The sequence below is a fragment of the Cyanistes caeruleus genome, chromosome 4, assembly GCF_971803275.1.
Source record: "Cyanistes caeruleus chromosome 4, bCyaCae1.hap1.1, whole genome shotgun sequence".
Taxonomy (NCBI): domain Eukaryota; kingdom Metazoa; phylum Chordata; class Aves; order Passeriformes; family Paridae; genus Cyanistes; species Cyanistes caeruleus.
Window position 1 is genome coordinate 33488136 of NC_141704.1, and position 16799 is coordinate 33504934.

Sequence of the window (16799 nt, forward strand, 5' to 3'; positions counted from 1 at the left end):
GGTAATTAGATCACCAAAGATGGTTATTTTTCTTAGTTATTATGAATGTTTGCTTTCTCTTGCATTTTAAATAAATTTCTGTTTTCAAGTTTTTCTAACAACAATGCTACGTAACAGTCAGAGAGTGCAACTGCTGAAGAAACAAATAAAATTAAATCCTGTGATGTACTGAGCAAGGTACATACACAGCTTATGTATTGTTTCTATTGTCCTGGGAGATCCAGCTGGGCAGGGCAGTGTACAAATACTAAGGTAAAATATAAGAAATTGCTGGTTTCCTTGTTCTACCACTGGGCAAAGAATCATCCCAACAAACAAGCACTTGCTGTTTTTACAGGCTGTTTGGTACTTCACATTGCTCCTTAAAGCAAATAAACAGTAAAACTGTAAACATTGTAATTTTGTACAAGATGGAATATGAAAGAACTAGTTTACCTCTCACTGTTCAGTGATTTGGCTTCACATCTTTCCAGCAAGGCCAGTCAGCTTTCTTTAATAGTTGTGCCTAGTTTTTAATTTGAAAATCTTTTCCTTTTATAAGAACTGAAAATAGTGCAAACCTCACTGTAGTAGATGCAGTATCACAAGCCAAATGCTTTACTTGTGCCTTTTTAAGCTTAAGCTAAAGGCACATGTACCTCTATTTATGTTTCTGTAAAATATGGACTCAATTTATTTCTTGCCTTGAGCTCCAAGTCAGCAGTTGTCTTGGCGGAAACATTTTCCTGTTTTGAATTTGCTGTAGAAGTTTGTGGTTGTTAGATTGCAAAATACGTGAACTAAGAAAAGGAACGTTGTGTAAGATCAGGCTAATCAGATCTCCCATGCAGTGGGCTGACCAATTGGTGTGTCCTGGGACCTGGGACACAGTGTTCCCACCCACACATGAAATACCCTATTCTATGTATGGAGCTGCTCACAAGGTTGGATATTGTACAGGCATGGTTTTTCTTTGCAGCAAAAGGGTTTGTCAGCTGCTGAAGGTAAACATTTATAGGTTCCTTGGATCAATGAATCTCCTAAAGTTCATTTGCTTTATTGTTCCAGCACAGAAAGAGGCCATAAGGAAAAAGAAAGAGTCATATGCATTTAGGATAGTAAAGAGTCCCAGATGTGAAGTGTGGATGTCTATTAAAGATTTATTTCTCACAATATTTTTTCTCTCCCTTTTCCTACATCCTCTTTGCAGACTACTTCCAATGGATTGGGCTCAATAGATGACATTGAAACAGGTAAAGATATCTCTCTCCTCAGAATTTTGTGGCTTCAATATGGTATGTGACCAGGCTGGCAGGCTTGAGAGGTTCATCACCTGCATTTGTATGTCTTCTGCACAATCACAGCTTTGGTAACTAGGAGAAGGAAAAAGTGGTGCAAAGCAGGAGTGTTTTTCTTGCAAAAACAGCTTTTTGTCCAGGCCCAGTGAGAGACACGTCTGGGAGTCAAAAGGGTCTGAGATACACAGCTCTCTCCAGTTGTGTTTTCTTAAAGCTGCTCTTGGCAGAGCTTCTGAAACTCTGCTCCAAGGCAAAACAGTCCAGATAAAGTGAAGTTTCGGTTGTTTGTGCTCTGAGTGCATATGGTCCTCCAACGCACTGAGGTAGAGGAATTGAAAACAAAGGAGTTGGGAGGGTCCCAGGGAGAGCCAAGTTCAGGGTTAGGCACCCAGGAGGAGACGAAGGAAGATTAACAGGGTTGCTTTTCTCACGCTGGGATACAAGTGACCTTAACTCTGCCCCTGTAGAAGGGCTTGCTACCTTACCTGCTGGAGAACTGAACTTCTGCCTCTGAGCACATCAGTCTTTGTTCCTTCCTAAGGTAGCTCTGTGTGTGTGTGAAGGTAAGTGTGAGGACTTACCACCACAAGTAGCAATTGCTCTTTTTATAGAAAGAAACTAATTTTATGATTAAGGTGCTTTGGAAAGCATGTTAGTTCTCTGTTGAATGCTGATTTATTATCTGCTTGCTACATGAGATAATGAGACCCAGTTCTGTGAATTAAGGAGAGTTTTTCACATTATCTTGCTGTGCTAAAATTAACTGGACTCCTACTATGGACTAATGAATGACCACATCCAGTAAGCTCTTTATCTAATCTGGATTTGGTGTAAGAGCAGCATGCCACCTTTGCTGCAGATCAGGCAGACAGAGCCTTTACTGCTAGAAAATCTTTGCAAAAGCACAGTAGTTATGTGTTATCCGATTGCCCAGAGAGTGGTGTACCACCAGGATGGCTGTGGGTGCTGGGTACCCTGAGAGTTTCAGATTCAAAGATTTCTTTAGCAAGGGTTTTTGTGGTTGTTGTTTTGTTTTAAGATGCAGACTCTTGAAGCCTTTTCCTCCATGTTTTGCTTGAAGTCATCTGATTAACTCAGCCAGTGCTGCAGAGAGACCATGGCTTAGATCTGGCTCAGTATGGCCACTGGCCAGCTAATGCACCAGGGAACCACTGGTGTTCTGGAGAACAGAGCTAGAAATAGTGCTTATAAAAGCTGTGTACATCCCCCTTGGGGACAGGCAGGTGTATGGCCAGAGAAGTCACCAGCTGTGGGGGCTTGGTATGGGAGACTTGGTTCATGGGGATGTATGGACAAGCCCCTCGTTGACCTTATAATGATATGTGGGTGCATATTATGCATGTGTATGCTCATGCATACAGAGGATGCATGAGCATTCTGTAAGGAGAATATGTGAGATGTGGGTATCACAGCTGGTCAGTGAGGTCAGCAGATCTGATGTCCTGAGGAAAGCAGGAATAGGAAAGGAGAGATAGGAAAAGAGATTGGACAGAGTGGGAGGAGTGGCTGAAGGAATGACAGGATTTGGGTGGTCAGGGCAGAGGGGAGTGGACATCTTCCCTCTTCCACTTACAAGTAGTGGAGCCTGTTGGTGCCTGCTCTTTTCCTTGCCCTTCACATGCACTGAGCTCTCATGTTATTGTCTGCCTTTCGGTCATGCATTCAGTGTTTCCAGGTTTGGGGCCTCTTAGGATGTGTGAGGGCCTCTGTTCTTTGCTTCCCAGTCTGAGTGGAAAATGCAGTGCCTCATTCATTCCTCAGAGAAGGCCTGAACTGCTGGATCCTTTGGGGCCCTGTCATTGTGCACCCTTTTGCTCCCTGCTGCATGTGTCCCCATCCCTTCCGGCATGTTCTGAACTTCTTGTTGGCCTCTGTAGGGATCTTGTCAGTACTCCAGATTTAAACATCTGAAAAATGGGAAGGCACAAGCCATCCTTTTGTACTGCAGGGAATCTGGCCAAGATTCCAGCCATGAGAAAAGCTGGAGAGCTGGCTCCCTGGCGGCTGGGGATTCTGCACCAAAGGGAGATGAGAGAAATCACTGCAAAGGGGGCATGGGGTTGGAGCCGAGGCAGATTGGTGGGGCAGCTGCAAAATTACTACTGATGCACAGCCTTCCTTTGTGTCACTGCCTGTAGGAAATGCATTCAGCTGCAGCACCAAAATCCTGTGTTGGATCCCATAAGGTACACCATGTGGTTGCCTTCAGTGGCATGCTTGAGGACATGGAGACATGGACACTACCCCTGCTTTCCTTTCCCAGCACTTTCCTGCTTTTGTCATGGCTCAGCCTCCAGTGCCTTGCACAGTGACCTTTGCTGTGGTCCATCCACATGGACCATTCACAACAAATACTGGAGGAAAGGTTGCAGGGGTTGGAGCTGTGCTCCTGGTGGGGTTAGAGATAAGGGGGCATGCCTGTGTTTGTCATCCCTGCTGCTGTTTTGTTCAGGACTTGGGGGTTTACTGGAATTGCTAATTTGCTGAGCTCTCTAAGAAGGCACCAGCACATTCCTGGGCCAGCAAAAGAGCAGTTTGCAGCCAGTAACAGAGCGTACTCACCCAGTCCTTGATGTAGGGGGATGGCCAAGTTCTCGTGGGGGCTGAGTGAACAGACCTGGTACAGACAGATGCAGCATTTCTTGCTGGATCAGGTTTTATATCTCCAAAGCTTGTCTAGTTTCTTTCCCAATTTTATCAGTCTTTCTAATAAAAGCTATTGTCTCTCCTTTCAAACTTTGCCTTGCTTTTATAGCCTTAGTCTGTTGCAGTTACAGTGCAGCTAATGGGATGTGGATGGAGAAGGTAGCATCTTTGTCTTATTTCTTTTCTTTTATTCCAGGACATCTGCACAGGGGCAGAATTAAGGTAGTTTGGGTGCTTGGTTTGAGAACTGCAAATGTAACACTGCATTTTCCAAATTTCTAACATTTGAACTTTTTTTTTAACACTTAATTTTTTTGAGAATAAAATGCTCTTCTGTGAAGAATATGTGCTTGCAACCTTAACTTCACTTAACAGAGGTTTATATTGCATGATGGGAATATCTTACTACTTCAGTAATGTACTGGAGAGGGGAAGAAACCTTAAGGAAAACCACCACCTCTTTCCTGACTCGACCCTGCCTCCCACGAGTTCCCAAGAGCTCATTTGCTGATCAGGTATTGAGGGGAGAAATGGATAGCAACCTCCCACTTTTGGACATCAGGAAGGATTCAGGAGCAGGGAATTTACTTGGCTAAAGACAACTAAAGCTTGAGTGAGTCTGATGGGGATTTTTGGGACAGATTGTTAGCACAACCTGATCTGACCACTCAGTCTCTGACTCTCCTTCCAACAGGGCCTTGTGATTTTTATCTTCTTCTGTTTAGGATGCCTGGGTTTTTAGAGAGGGTGTGCAAGTAAGCAAGCTTTCAGCTGGGATATCAAAGCTCCATGAAGTAAAGAAGGCAGTGACCTCTGCCAAATGCATTAGTGAGGAACATTAAAGAAAATGCCAGGTGGTGGGTTATAGAGAAATTGTATTATGTGCCTCTTTAGTCCTGGCCACAGTGAATTCAGTAACTGCTCAGCCACAGGTTTTTTGTTGTTCCTGGTTGCTGTTCATGCTTGCCAAATCTTGACAGTTAGACTGGGCACTGGCCTTTAGAATGTATTTCAGCTACTGGTGAGCCCTAGAGCCTCTCCTCTCAGAAAAATTGGCATACTTGGTTTTTGTGATTTGATGGAGTTGTACAAAATTGGTTTTACCATGTTGTGCTCTATTTGCCTCCTGCAAGAGGCTCTCCTGGTGACTGGCTCTGTTTCTCTCTCATCACAGACTGCTCTATGGACCTGCAGTGCCTCCCAGCTCCTGTGGCCACCTCCATCCCTGTGAATGAGGGGATGGCCCCTTTGCCCTCTGACTCAGATGCAAAGGGCTTGCCCACCTCACTTCCTGCTGCCAGCTTGCTTCCGTCTCCAGACTGTGTACCCTTGCCAGTGCCTGAGAACACGGAGGACTTCACAGATGGGGACATCATTGGGGAAGAGCTAGACTCCCTCCTGGATTCCCTTGCTGAAGGGTCACCATACCCTCTAGTAAGATGGGCACTGTGTGGGTCTGCTGTTTCTTTGTTCCAAATAGGTCCTTGAAGGTCCTTGGAGGATGAGGACGTGCATGCTGCCTCTCGTTCTCTTCCTGTCATTCTTTTCTCCTATCTCTTCCTCTGGCAAAACTCACTCATTCTTTCCTTTATTTCTGCTGCTGTATGTAGAGTCCTTCTCCAAGCCTGCTTTGCTTTGTGCAGCTTCAGGGAGATGCCTCTCAAAATACACCCAAGGTAGCCCTCCCCTGACATTTCCTTCCATCTGGCCTCTCAGGTCCGTGAAGTTGAAGCAAGTCTGAGAGTAGAAATTAGTGTGGTGAAGCAGGAATGATGGATGTATTTTATACAGTGGGCATGCTCTGATCTCCTTATATTTATGCAGGTTGCACTCAGACTAAGCTAAGAACAGGTCTGGGAGCTGCATAGACAATCTGTACTCATATTTATGTTGGATTTTAGTTGCCAGTGTTGCTTATGTTAGCCATCTTGGGTCTGGAGGCAGTGTAGTGATTTTCATGTTGGAAAAGCCCTGATGAGAGACACCATGGGTCGTGATCATTACCCTGGCCTTTACACTGTGTGTACTTGTCTGCCTTGTTTCTCAACCTGAGCTGGTTTAAGTGCCCAGCGCAGGACACTGCCTTGCAGACTGATGAACTCAATCCAACACCTCCTCAGGGATCCTGGTCCAGACTGTTTGCAGTACAGAAAAACTGGAAGGTCTGTGGGAAGTCTGCAGGTGGATTGAGCTGCCAGGTATCCAGCTAGTACAACACGCCCTTCACTGGGAGCCTGTTGCTCTGTTGTCATGGTTTGACCTCAGTCAGCAGCTAACTGCTCACTCACTTTCTTCCTGCCCCTTCCCCAGTGAGAATAATTGAAAAAACCCCAAACTTGTGGCTTAAGATAACAGTTTAATAATTGAAACAAAATAAAATACAATATTAACAACAACAATAATAATAGAAAAAGAGAGAGAGGGAGGAATAAAACCCAAGAGAAGCAAGTGATGCACAGTACAATTGCTCACCACTTGATAACCAATGCCCAGCCTTCCTTGAGCAGCAGTTGGTGACCCTGACCAAATTCCCCCAGTTTATATCCCGGACATGATGTTCTGTGGTATGGAATATCCCCTTGGCCTGTTCTGGTCAGCTGTCCTGGCCATGCTGTCCCCCATCTTCTTGTGCACCTGCTCGCTGGCAGAGCATGGGAAATGGAAAGTCCTTGACTTAGAGTAAGCACGACTTAGCAATAGCCAAAACATCAGTGTGTTATCAACACTGTTCTCATGCTAAATCCAAAACACAGCACTGTACCAGCTACTAAGAAAATTAACTCTCTGCTGGCCAAAACCAGGACATCTCTTTATAGTCTTTGCTGCTCAATACTAATTTGCTATTTATCCTCCTTCCTGCTCCCCTGAAGTCTCTGGTCCAGGGCACCATTCCTACCAACCTGCCAACAGAGATGCCCCAGTTGATTCCTGTGTTTCCGGGAGGAACTCCACTGCTGCCTCCAGTTGTGACAGCCAGCATTCCTGTCTCCACCCCTCTGCCACCTGCCTCCTTTGGCCTGGTAATGGATCCCACCAAGCAGCTCTCCTCCTCCTCTGTTCTGGATGCCTTCGAGGCCCCACAGGGAGGAAGTGGCGGCTCCACTTTAGATTCGCTGGATTCCCTGGATCTGCTTCCATACACAGATACACGGCTTGATGCCCTGGACTCCTTTGGGACAAGCAGGGGGTCACTGGATACCTTGGACTCCTTTACCATTGGTAAGTGCGGGTAGGTAGGGGTGATATGGTTTCGTGTTGCCTTAGCTGTGAATGCATGCCAGAATTATTTCCTTCAATGCTGAGGATGTCTGTCTTGTAGCTTTCTCTGCTGGTGTATATAACAGGAATATAAATGTAGAAGAGGGCAGGGAATTGTCTTGGACAGAGTAAGTGATTATGTTTTGCTCAAAAGTAATGAGAAAAGCTGTAGGTTATGTAATCCTAGATAACCAGCATGGAGTGAAATTTAAAGAGGAGAAAGGAACACAGAGGTATATAATGATGAGAGATGAGATTTAAACATTGCTGGGTGTCCAGAACACTTCCTTTGGCATAATTTGCTGGACTATAGCATGTCTCCTCCACCTTCCTCCTCAATGACTCTTTGACATCTTGCACAAAGTGAGCAGAGTGGTGATGACTGTTTTAGATGATACAGGACCTTGTTGTGCTGAGCAGAGTGATAGAGGCCAAGGTGGGTGTTTCCCATCTCTGGATTCAGGGCAATGAGTGTCCTCTTAAATGGGGTTCTGAACTCTCATGGCACAAGGAGAAGATGGATGGTGGGCAAAGACTAAGTGCCCTCCTGTTCAGGAGGGAAGTTGGCTTCTTCTTGGTTAACTTATTCCCAGTATTGCAGTATATTCACAGCAAAAGTATTTTGAGAACAGCAGAGATTGGCCAGTCAGCACTTGAACACTCACATTCACCTCAGCTTTGGGTTGCCATTTTAGAAATGTCAGTTCTCAGCAGCGTAGAATTGGGTTCAGTAGGATTTCTGGGACAAGAAGTCTTTCCTGGAGTTTTTCCGAGTCTAGACAGATGCTTTGGGAAGAAAGTTTTAAAACATTGTGAAATAAATAAAGCAAATTAATTTAATTAGATGTTGTTTATCCTTTTGTGAGTAGCACTGCTTCTGAGAGTGAAATGATTGTTTTTGTTTTGTGGGGTTCTTCTTTCACCCAGAAGAAACTAGCTCTCAGGAACTGCGACACGCACCTGGCAGCCAAAAGCCAGCCCCAGCGGTGAGTGAGCTACTGCCCCATGCTGACATCCCAGGGTGCTCTGGAGCCAAGGTAGTAGTGGTGGTGGTAGTGGTCACTTGGGTGATGTAGTTAATTTGGGCCCCTCTTCTTACCCTGCCCTGCTGAGTGTTGCCTCTCATGTTGTGGCAAGGCAGGTAAAGGTTCCCACAGAGTCAGTGGGAAGACATTTGTTCCATCTTTGTTTTTATCCATAACTCCATATTGTCAAGGTAAGCGTGGTGTGACCAAGGTTGTAGGGTCAGCAGGGGATCATGGAGGCCAGGGTCCCACTGTATGTGGCAGCCACATAATGCTCAGGGATGGGGCAGAGTCAGCCAAGTTTGGCTTCAGGCTACTGAAGTTCTTTGCTGCTCTCTGCCCCTGTCAGGAGGTTTCTTCAGTTGTTCTGCCTCTGTTCTATGTCTCCAGTCTTGGAAAAAATGGGGAGGATTAGTTAGCTTGGAACAAAAGTTATTCTGGAGTTCCTCTTAGCTGCTGGCCCTGTTAACATCAATGTGAATATCCCTGAAGATTGACTGATAAGCAGTTTGGTTTTTTTCTTAGGTTGGGATATGGTTGATTTAAAAATCTTTCATTGCAGAGTAGATTGTGATGGAAGGAATGGGAAGGAGTGAGGAGGGCATTTTGTTTTGTGGCTTGTGATAGGAAACTGAGGTCTCTTACCAGTAAGAAAGAGGCCTATCTTTGAAGTGAAAACACCACAGTGTTCATTCTCTTTGGAAAAGTTGCATGCATCTCTTCTGGAAATGTAATTTCAGATGTGAACATTTTGATGAGAGAGGAAATCAGACAAGTTTTGAGAGACTGGAGCGGGGCAAAGGGTTAGAGAGGTTTCTTGCCCATGTGGTTGCAGAGCTGAACAGAGAGATGTGTGTGTGTTTTCACTCAGGTCAGCCTTGGTGGAGTGAGTCACCCAGCTGCGCCCAAGGCCACCGAGCACCTGCTGTCCCAGCCAGAACCAGTAATGCCCAACACAGCTCTGCTGGTGAAGAACCCCTTGGCGTCTACTCATGTTTTCAAACAAGCCTGTCATATCTGCTACCCCAAAACAGGTGATGCATTTTCTCTGCCACCAGAGCACTGGCACAGACTAGGAATTGGCTTTCCCCTGGCTGATGGGGTTATTCTCTCTGGCAGGGCCCAAGGCTGGCGATTACACCTATCGGGAAGGCTTGGAGCACAAGTGCAAGCGGGACATCCTGCTGGGCAGGCTGAAGAACTCAGAAGACAAGACCTGGAAGAGGATTCGTCCTCGCCCAACCAAAACCAACTTTGTTGGATCCTATTATCTGTGCAAAGGTGATCTGTGGCGGTTGGTCGCTGGGAAGGGGCTGTGCCAGGGGAGACTGGGAGGGAAATTCTGTTTGATATTGCCTACTGGCTGTGGGGTCTTCTTTTCCATGGCTGTACAGTTCATGGACTGGATGGCTCAGTACAGTGAAGGGCAATGAGCTGCCATGTTGTGGAGAGCAGGCAGCTTCTAAAGTGGTGGAGCAGAAGAGTTCCAAAGGCTCAGTGAGCTGCTGCACACAGTCGAGCACTCAGAGCTGTTCTGCTGACATGGGCTTTACTGAGAACCTGCCTCCTGTACATGTGCTCACATTAGTTCCACTCAACCCAGCTGCCCCATGGCAGGGCTGTGGTTCTACCTAGGGAAAAACATTTTCTGCTTGCTCCTTTGCTCCATCCCATCCCACAGTACCCACAGACAGTGTGACCAGACTGGTATCCCGAGGCAGTGTCATTACAAAGTACTTAATGAGGTGGGGAGGTTGTAAGAGTCAAGCTAAAATGGTTCCTTACTGCTGGGCCTATGGGAGAACTTAATCTGTATTGGCTTTAGAAGGGGTTAATTAAGTCATGATCTGCCCCTGGCCAGGCACTGAATTAAAGCTGGCCTCTAGTTTTGAGATGGTTTTCCCCATAGCAGCATAACTGGAGATTGTCACCGTTCAGTAGTTTGCATTAACTCCTGAATGTATTGATATAGGTGAACTTGGGAGGAGGTATCTTTTCCTTTTTCTTTTAGCTCTCAGTTTTTTTGCTTTCAGTTCCATGTGAGGCATGGGCAGTGGGAGAAGACAAGAGAGAGTTTAGTTTCTGACTGGGCCGCCCTGCCTGTGTGGTGGTGTGTGCTCTTTGTTGCTTTGTAGACATGCTTAACAAGCAGGACTGTAAGTACGGGGATAACTGCACCTTCGCGTACCACCAGGAAGAGATCGACGTGTGGACGGAGGAGAGGAAGGGGACCCTCAACCGTGACCTCCTCTTTGACCCGCTAGGTGGGATCAAGCAGAGCAGCCTCACAATTGCCAAGCTCCTCAAGGAACATCAGGGCATCTTCACCTTCCTCTGTGAGGTACAGAACTGGTGGGAGGGCACAGGCATCCATCATCTCTTCATATGTGTCTGGACCACTGATCTGTTGATAGTTGCCACCACGAAAATATGGTGGGATGACTGGAGTCAAAACTGGAGTGCTTACAACAGATGTCTGTAAGCTCTTCAGGAAGGACAGGTGAGGAAGGAGAGGCAGTGGGGGAGCCCTGTGTGTTAGGGAGTGTTTTGACTGTCTAGAGTTTAACAATGATGATGATGATTGAGTTGAGTGATTATGGGTAGGAATTAGGGGAAGGCTGACAAGATGGGAGTCTTGTTACAGACCACCCAACCAGGGTGAAGAGGCAGACAAAATAATTCATAGGCAGATGGGATAAGTTTTGTAATTGTTGACCCTTTTTCTTGTGGGGGACTTCAGCTTAGCAGATGTCTGCTTTAAGTACAACACAGCAGGGAGGAAACAGTCCAGGAGGTTCCTGGAGTGTGTGGAAGATAACTCCTGAGACAGCTGGTGAGGGAAACAGCTAGGGAAGGCATCCACTGGATCTGTTTGTGAACAGAGAAGGACTGGTGGGTGATACATGGTGGGTGATGATGGTTGGAAGCCATCCTGGGCTCAGCAGTCATGCAATGGTAGAGTTTTCAGTTCTTGGAGAAATGAGGAGAGGGGTCAGCAGAACTGCCACCTTGCCACTTCACCTTCTGAAGGGCAGACTTTAGTCTCCTTAGGAGCCTGGCTGACAGAGTACCTTGGGAGGCAGTCCTGAAGGGAAAAGGAGTCCAGGAATGTTGTACATTCTTCAAGAAAGAAATCTTAAAGGTGCAGGAGCACGCCACCTGTAACACTGTGTGTCCCAGCCAGTGGCCTGCTCCCAGAAGGACAGTGAGCATTGTATGCACATGTGCAGGAGAAAGGAGTATTTTTCTTCCTTAGCCCTGCAGCTGAACCAGGTGCTCAAAGCCTCATGAGATCACCTGTCTCTTCCTCCATCTTGACATATTGCTTTGAATTGTAATTTAGCCCCAGCTACTTTAGAAATCAGAATTCCATAATGCAATAAATTCCCACTTGATGTCTATGCAGAGCTACTGAGTCGGTCAGTTGAGAATTGCCTCATATCATCTTAATGCTCTGCAGCACAGAGTTCCCTGTGTTGGCAGTGCATGTAAAGGGACGTGTGTTCTTTGCTGTGAAGTGGCTGTTCTTTTATTTCTCCCTTGTTCTTGTTCTGTTGGGAAAGAATATGTGGCTCTGACCAAAATTTTTCCAACCACAATGGAAAATACTGTTGAGAATAAGCCAAAAAATGTTGTCCAGAAGCTTTTCCAGAGATTGACTTGCTTTATTTTAAAGCTCTGCCACAAAGTTTTCACCAGACTTGTTTCTAACTTTGAACATTAGAATAGGCTGGCTCTGGTTCTTCTTCTTCCTCTAAGTGAAGTCGATCTGGTTCACTGCTCTCTAAGATTTTCCCAGTATGCTAATTCTTCTCTTCTCAGATTTGCTTTGACAGCAAACCCCGGATTATCAGCAAAGGGACCAAGGACACACCATCTGTCTGCTCCAACCTTTCTGCAAAACACAGTTTCCATGACAACAAGTGAGTGAACAATTTTTTCTCCTGATGGGAGCCATCTCGCATAAGTCCAGCCAGTTTAACTCCAGGGCTCTGGTCTCTTTCTTCCTTTCCTCCCTACGGGTTCCAATCATAGGACAGCTCAAATCATAATAAATAGCACTGTGGGCTTCACCCTGCATGTTTGCTCCTGGTGCTGAGGGATTTCAGGCATCAGCAAAGCCCTTTGGAGTCAGTATGTTAAGTTTTCCATTGACTTAATTTGCCTTTCAGTTTGGCCTTTACAGAAAGGTCAAAACAAAGATCCTCTAGCTCAGGATCCTGCCTCTGACTGTCTGGTAGTGAATGTTTAGGAGAACAGGTATAACAAACATGTCAAGTACATAGCCATACAATCTCTTCTGGTTCCTGGGAACCTCAGATGTGGGGAGATGCTGAACCTGTCATACCAACTCAGGGGAGTTGGTATCTTTGCTGCATATTTTGAAATGTGTCTGATCTCTGAACTTAGAGCATCACCCATGTGCTGAGAGTGAAAATAACTACCCAGGCTTGATAGGGCAGGAGGGCAGGGGTTTGCTTTTCCCAGAGGGAACCTGTCTCTTCTGGAGTCAATTTGCATGTGTCCTTTTGCCTGCCCAGTCAAATGTCTGGATGTCATATGTAAGAAGGAGGTAGAGAGGGTTTGATCCTCTGGTGCTTTGTATTTTTCTGCAGATGTCTGGTCCACATTGTGCGTTCCACCTCCCTGAAATATTCCAAGATCCGTCAGTTCCAGGAGCACTTCCAGTTTGACGTGTGTCGGCATGAGGTGCGTTACGGCTGCCTGCGTGAGGACAGCTGCCACTTTGCTCACAGTTTCATTGAGCTCAAGGTCTGGCTGCTGCAGCAATATTCAGGTGAGTGTGACTTGGCTGGTGTTTTGTATAACTGAATTTCTTCCAGTGTATAACCAGGGCCAGTTGAGAGGGGAAGAAGATGATTTGGGAGTACTGAGAAGGTGTCACTCACTTGTGCATAGTACTTACTCTGCCTCCTCAGGGTCACAAAAAATAAGACCAAGGTCTTCTGTGAGGTGATTTGGCCCTTGTCCATTTACAGGAACAGGGTTGTTATGATTTTCAGACCAGAAGGCCTTTCCCTTGGGACCAGTTGAATAAATTAAAATAATAATTAGGTAGAGCCCAATCCCAAGAGGTGTTTTGTGCTTAGATCTTGTGCAAATAGCAGTTGGACCCCAGAGTGAACATGTCTTGCAGTGAGAATGGCAGCATGCAGAGGTGACAAAGCAGTTGGTTATCTAGAAAAGGCTGTGGATCTCCAGTTTCTCAAAACAAATTCACCAACAGCAGGAAATTGCAAGATGTTTGGTGTTTCCCAAAAAGCCTTTGATGACATGCATCAGAAGAGGGTTTTACAGAGATTATACTCAGGGAAATCATGTGGTGACACTGCCACATCTGGCACTTCCAGTCCTGTCTCTTTGTCTCTGATATATTGGAGTTTTTCTCTGCTGCTGTCCTGTTGGCTGTGTAGATGCTAGTCCACCTGCAGTGCTACCTACATGTTTTTTAACCACAGGGTCTCATTTAGTGCACCACCCAGCCTGGTAATGGGAGTACTTCAGAGAGGAAACACATTATGGATGTTTCTCACCATTCTTTGATGTCATAATTGATGTCCAGTGCAGTCCTTTGCCCTGGGTTCAGCTCATGAGGGACAGTGATGAACAAGTGGCACATTGTGGCAAATGCCATCTTTAATCTTTCTGTTTGCCTTCATTTACTTGTGGCCTCAGGAAATTAAAAAAATTACAGCTTGGAGTTCCTAAGATAGCACATTGCCTGTGAGCCATGGGCCACCACTGCCCTGCGTGCTTGTGATACTGCTCATTGCACTCTGGTACTCTGATATTCAAGTGCCTCGCTTTTCTTCCCCATACCATGGTTGGTTTATTTTTGTTGTTTTGGTCTGGTTTTGTTATTTGAAAGGCTTCTTTGCTTCCTTCTTCCTTCCCTCTGTGTTCCTTTCTCTTCATCCTGCAGAAGAAATAAACTGATTTTTTTTCTTCTTGCCTTCTTTACATGAAGAAATGATTTCAAATGATTTTTCAAGCATGCAGAGCTGATCATCAAGCCTTGTGCCTACTTCCACCTTTTCCAACAATAGGAGAGTTTTTTTTCCTGCAGGGCTCTATATATGAGCCTTCTTTCCTTGTGAGTTTGCCTCTCCCAGGTGTAGTGCCTTCATTATGGAAACTGAAATTAGAGGTAGTTGTTGCCATTCTCTGGGAATGCTTTAGCTTTGGAGCAGGAAGTTTCATTTGGGCACTATTTTCTCAGCAAGAATAGGAGGAGGGCAGCTTGCATTTGAAACACTTCACAGCTATTTGAGCATTTACAGAGCTTTTGGCTTTGTTCATGGGAATAAAGGATTGTATTAGTGGAGTAAAGGTTCCCAAGATCTGAGAATTGGACAGGCAGGACTATTTTCTTGTTCACTGTGGCTTTTCACAGACATCTCTTGCTATCTTCTTCCGCTAGTGGTAATAACAGACTCTTTGTCTTCACTAATGATATTGCAAAAGATGCTGAAATATTGAAAGTAATCAACACATAGCCCTTTTGGTTCCCAGCTCATTTCTTTGTGATGGTTCATGCTTCGAAAAGCTGATAGATTGGAAAGCATCCTTTCCCATTTGGGAGGGTTTTTCTTTCCCAATCACCACATTTCTAGACTCTATTGTTGAAATAGTTCAGAATTCTGGAACTGGAAGAAGGTAGTCACAAGAACTATGTTTGAAATTTCACATTTGAAATACAGACAAAACCTGTATATGCTTCTCCCTTTGGTTCTGCACCCCAAGGATCGCAGGTGTGTGGAATGAAGAAGATGGGAGCCGCTTCAGCCCTTTCCCTGCCATGTTCAGTACAGCATGTTAACTTTTTGTTGTGATTTTCCTAGCTTTAGAGCTTTTGTCTGCAAAATACAAATCATCATTGTGTCCAACCCTGGAATACTTGGACATGGGAGAGAGAGTTGCAGTTTTTCTGACTCTACACCATTTCTTCTGGAATTAGTGGTTAAGAGGTAGAATATTCACCAACAGCTCTGATCTGTGAGCAGTACCAGTTATGCAGTAGCTGCCATTTTAAAGACCTGAGCAAATGTTCTTCAAGAGCGGTGAAGTTTTCTGAGTGCTTTTCATCCTGTTCAAGCCCTGTGCAAATGGCAGCAGTGTTGCCTGATGGGGACATGAACAGCCAAAATCAGACAGGAAAACTGAGGTTAGGAATGCTGTGATTTACCCAAGATACACACAGCCTAAGCTGAGATGAAAACTTTGGTGGCCCTTAAGTTCTGGAACGTGCTTTCTCCCAGATCAAAGATTGTGTTTATGTAATACTCCTGGGGAACACCTCACTTCAGGTTTTTTATTACTCACCCCAGTAATAAAAGCTGTAGGCATCAGCAAAGCAATCAAATTTGCAATGTCTGTGTCCTGGGGATACTGCATCAAGACCATCCTCAGAATCCTCCTTGTTGCAATCAGCTGCCTGTGCAAGATACTTGCTTCAGTTTGTTCTGGCATCTGTCTTGGCTTTTTAGAGCACTTAATAACTTGAATGCCCATCTAGATGGCTGGTGCTAACAGAGGCTGTTCCCTCACCACTTGAGCTGGTCAGGAGCTAATTCCTTAGATAAGGTCTGACCAATCCTTTTTCTTGTTGTCTGATGTTGTATTTCTGATATCTGAGACCTTGCAGGTTTTTCCTTGCTGGTTATCTACTAGCAGCTGTTCCTTGGTTGCTTTTGCACTGCTGGTCTTTTCTTGCTGCCTTGGTTGTGCTTGGTGTCTATGTGTGTTGAATTTCAAATTTTCTCTGCCTATTGATTGATGGGGAGCCCTCTCAACTTGAAGGCGTAACAGGCTAATTAATCCCAGCAGGTAATAGGTGAGACTTCTGGGGTCTTGGAGATGCTAGATGTCTCAGTGGGTATCTGTGATCTTCCAAGCTAGAAGCAAAAACTCCATATATAGTAGATCAAAGGCATTGCCTTTAGGATCTTGGTAGAATCTGTTGATACGGGGTTGGGGTCAGCCTTGGTCAAGTTCTCGACCCTCATGAAGAATTATTGGCTTGGAAGCAGTGTCTGGGTCCTTTGCAGACTGCCTAAGCAGAAAGCCAGGTCTGAACAAGCCCAGGATACCGAACTCTTCTCCTTCTGTTTGACTTGTGTAGAGTGGAGCTTCCATAGCAAGGCATTAGACATGTTCTGTGGTGAGTTCTGTCACAACTTAGTCCTGACATTACCAGGGTGTCTGCTGGGAGCTGTCAGCTACTCAGGGGTTACTCACCCCAAACTAAAAAGTCCTACAACCCCTCCCTCTCTTCTCTTGGCCAAGGGAGTGTAGCTCAGTTCTGTCTCCTTTTTGCTCCCAGGAATGACCCACGAAGATATCGTGCAGGAGTCTAAGAAGTACTGGCAACAGATGGAGGCACATGCCAGCAAACCAGCCAACAGCGTGGTAAGTAAGGTCCACCTAGGGCTTGGAGCCAGATTTTGCTCCCAGCGGTTCCAGCCCTTTCTCTCCTTTCCTCCCACTATTGTGCCTGACAGGTGCCAGGCAGAGCAGGCTGGCCATTGAGGCGGAGGAGAGCTGAGAGCTT

At 45.6% G+C, this 16799-nt stretch overlaps 1 protein-coding gene across 19 annotated transcripts in view; it reads left to right on the top strand.

Annotated features, from left to right (window-relative positions):
* Positions 1–16799, top strand: part of ZC3H7B (zinc finger CCCH-type containing 7B) — a 51534-nt gene that overhangs the window by 18733 nt on the left and 16002 nt on the right. For 6 of the 19 annotated variants that reach the window (XM_023934654.2, XM_023934663.2, XM_086885705.1 and 3 more), the window contains exons 8-18: positions 1190–1232; positions 5119–5378; positions 5555–5620; positions 6815–7163; positions 8130–8188; positions 9099–9261; positions 9347–9508; positions 10363–10568; positions 12050–12150; positions 12844–13025; positions 16572–16657. In XM_023934654.2, the coding sequence (XP_023790422.2) occupies positions 1190–1232; positions 5119–5378; positions 5555–5620; positions 6815–7163; positions 8130–8188; positions 9099–9261; positions 9347–9508; positions 10363–10568; positions 12050–12150; positions 12844–13025; positions 16572–16657 (1677 nt within the window). The remainder of the gene's footprint in view (positions 1–1189; positions 1233–5118; positions 5379–5554; positions 5621–6814; positions 7164–8129; positions 8189–9098; positions 9262–9346; positions 9509–10362; positions 10569–12049; positions 12151–12843; positions 13026–16571; positions 16658–16799) is intronic. The other 13 variants (XM_086885701.1, XM_086885700.1, XM_086885706.1 and 10 more) reach the window with 3 other exon arrangements.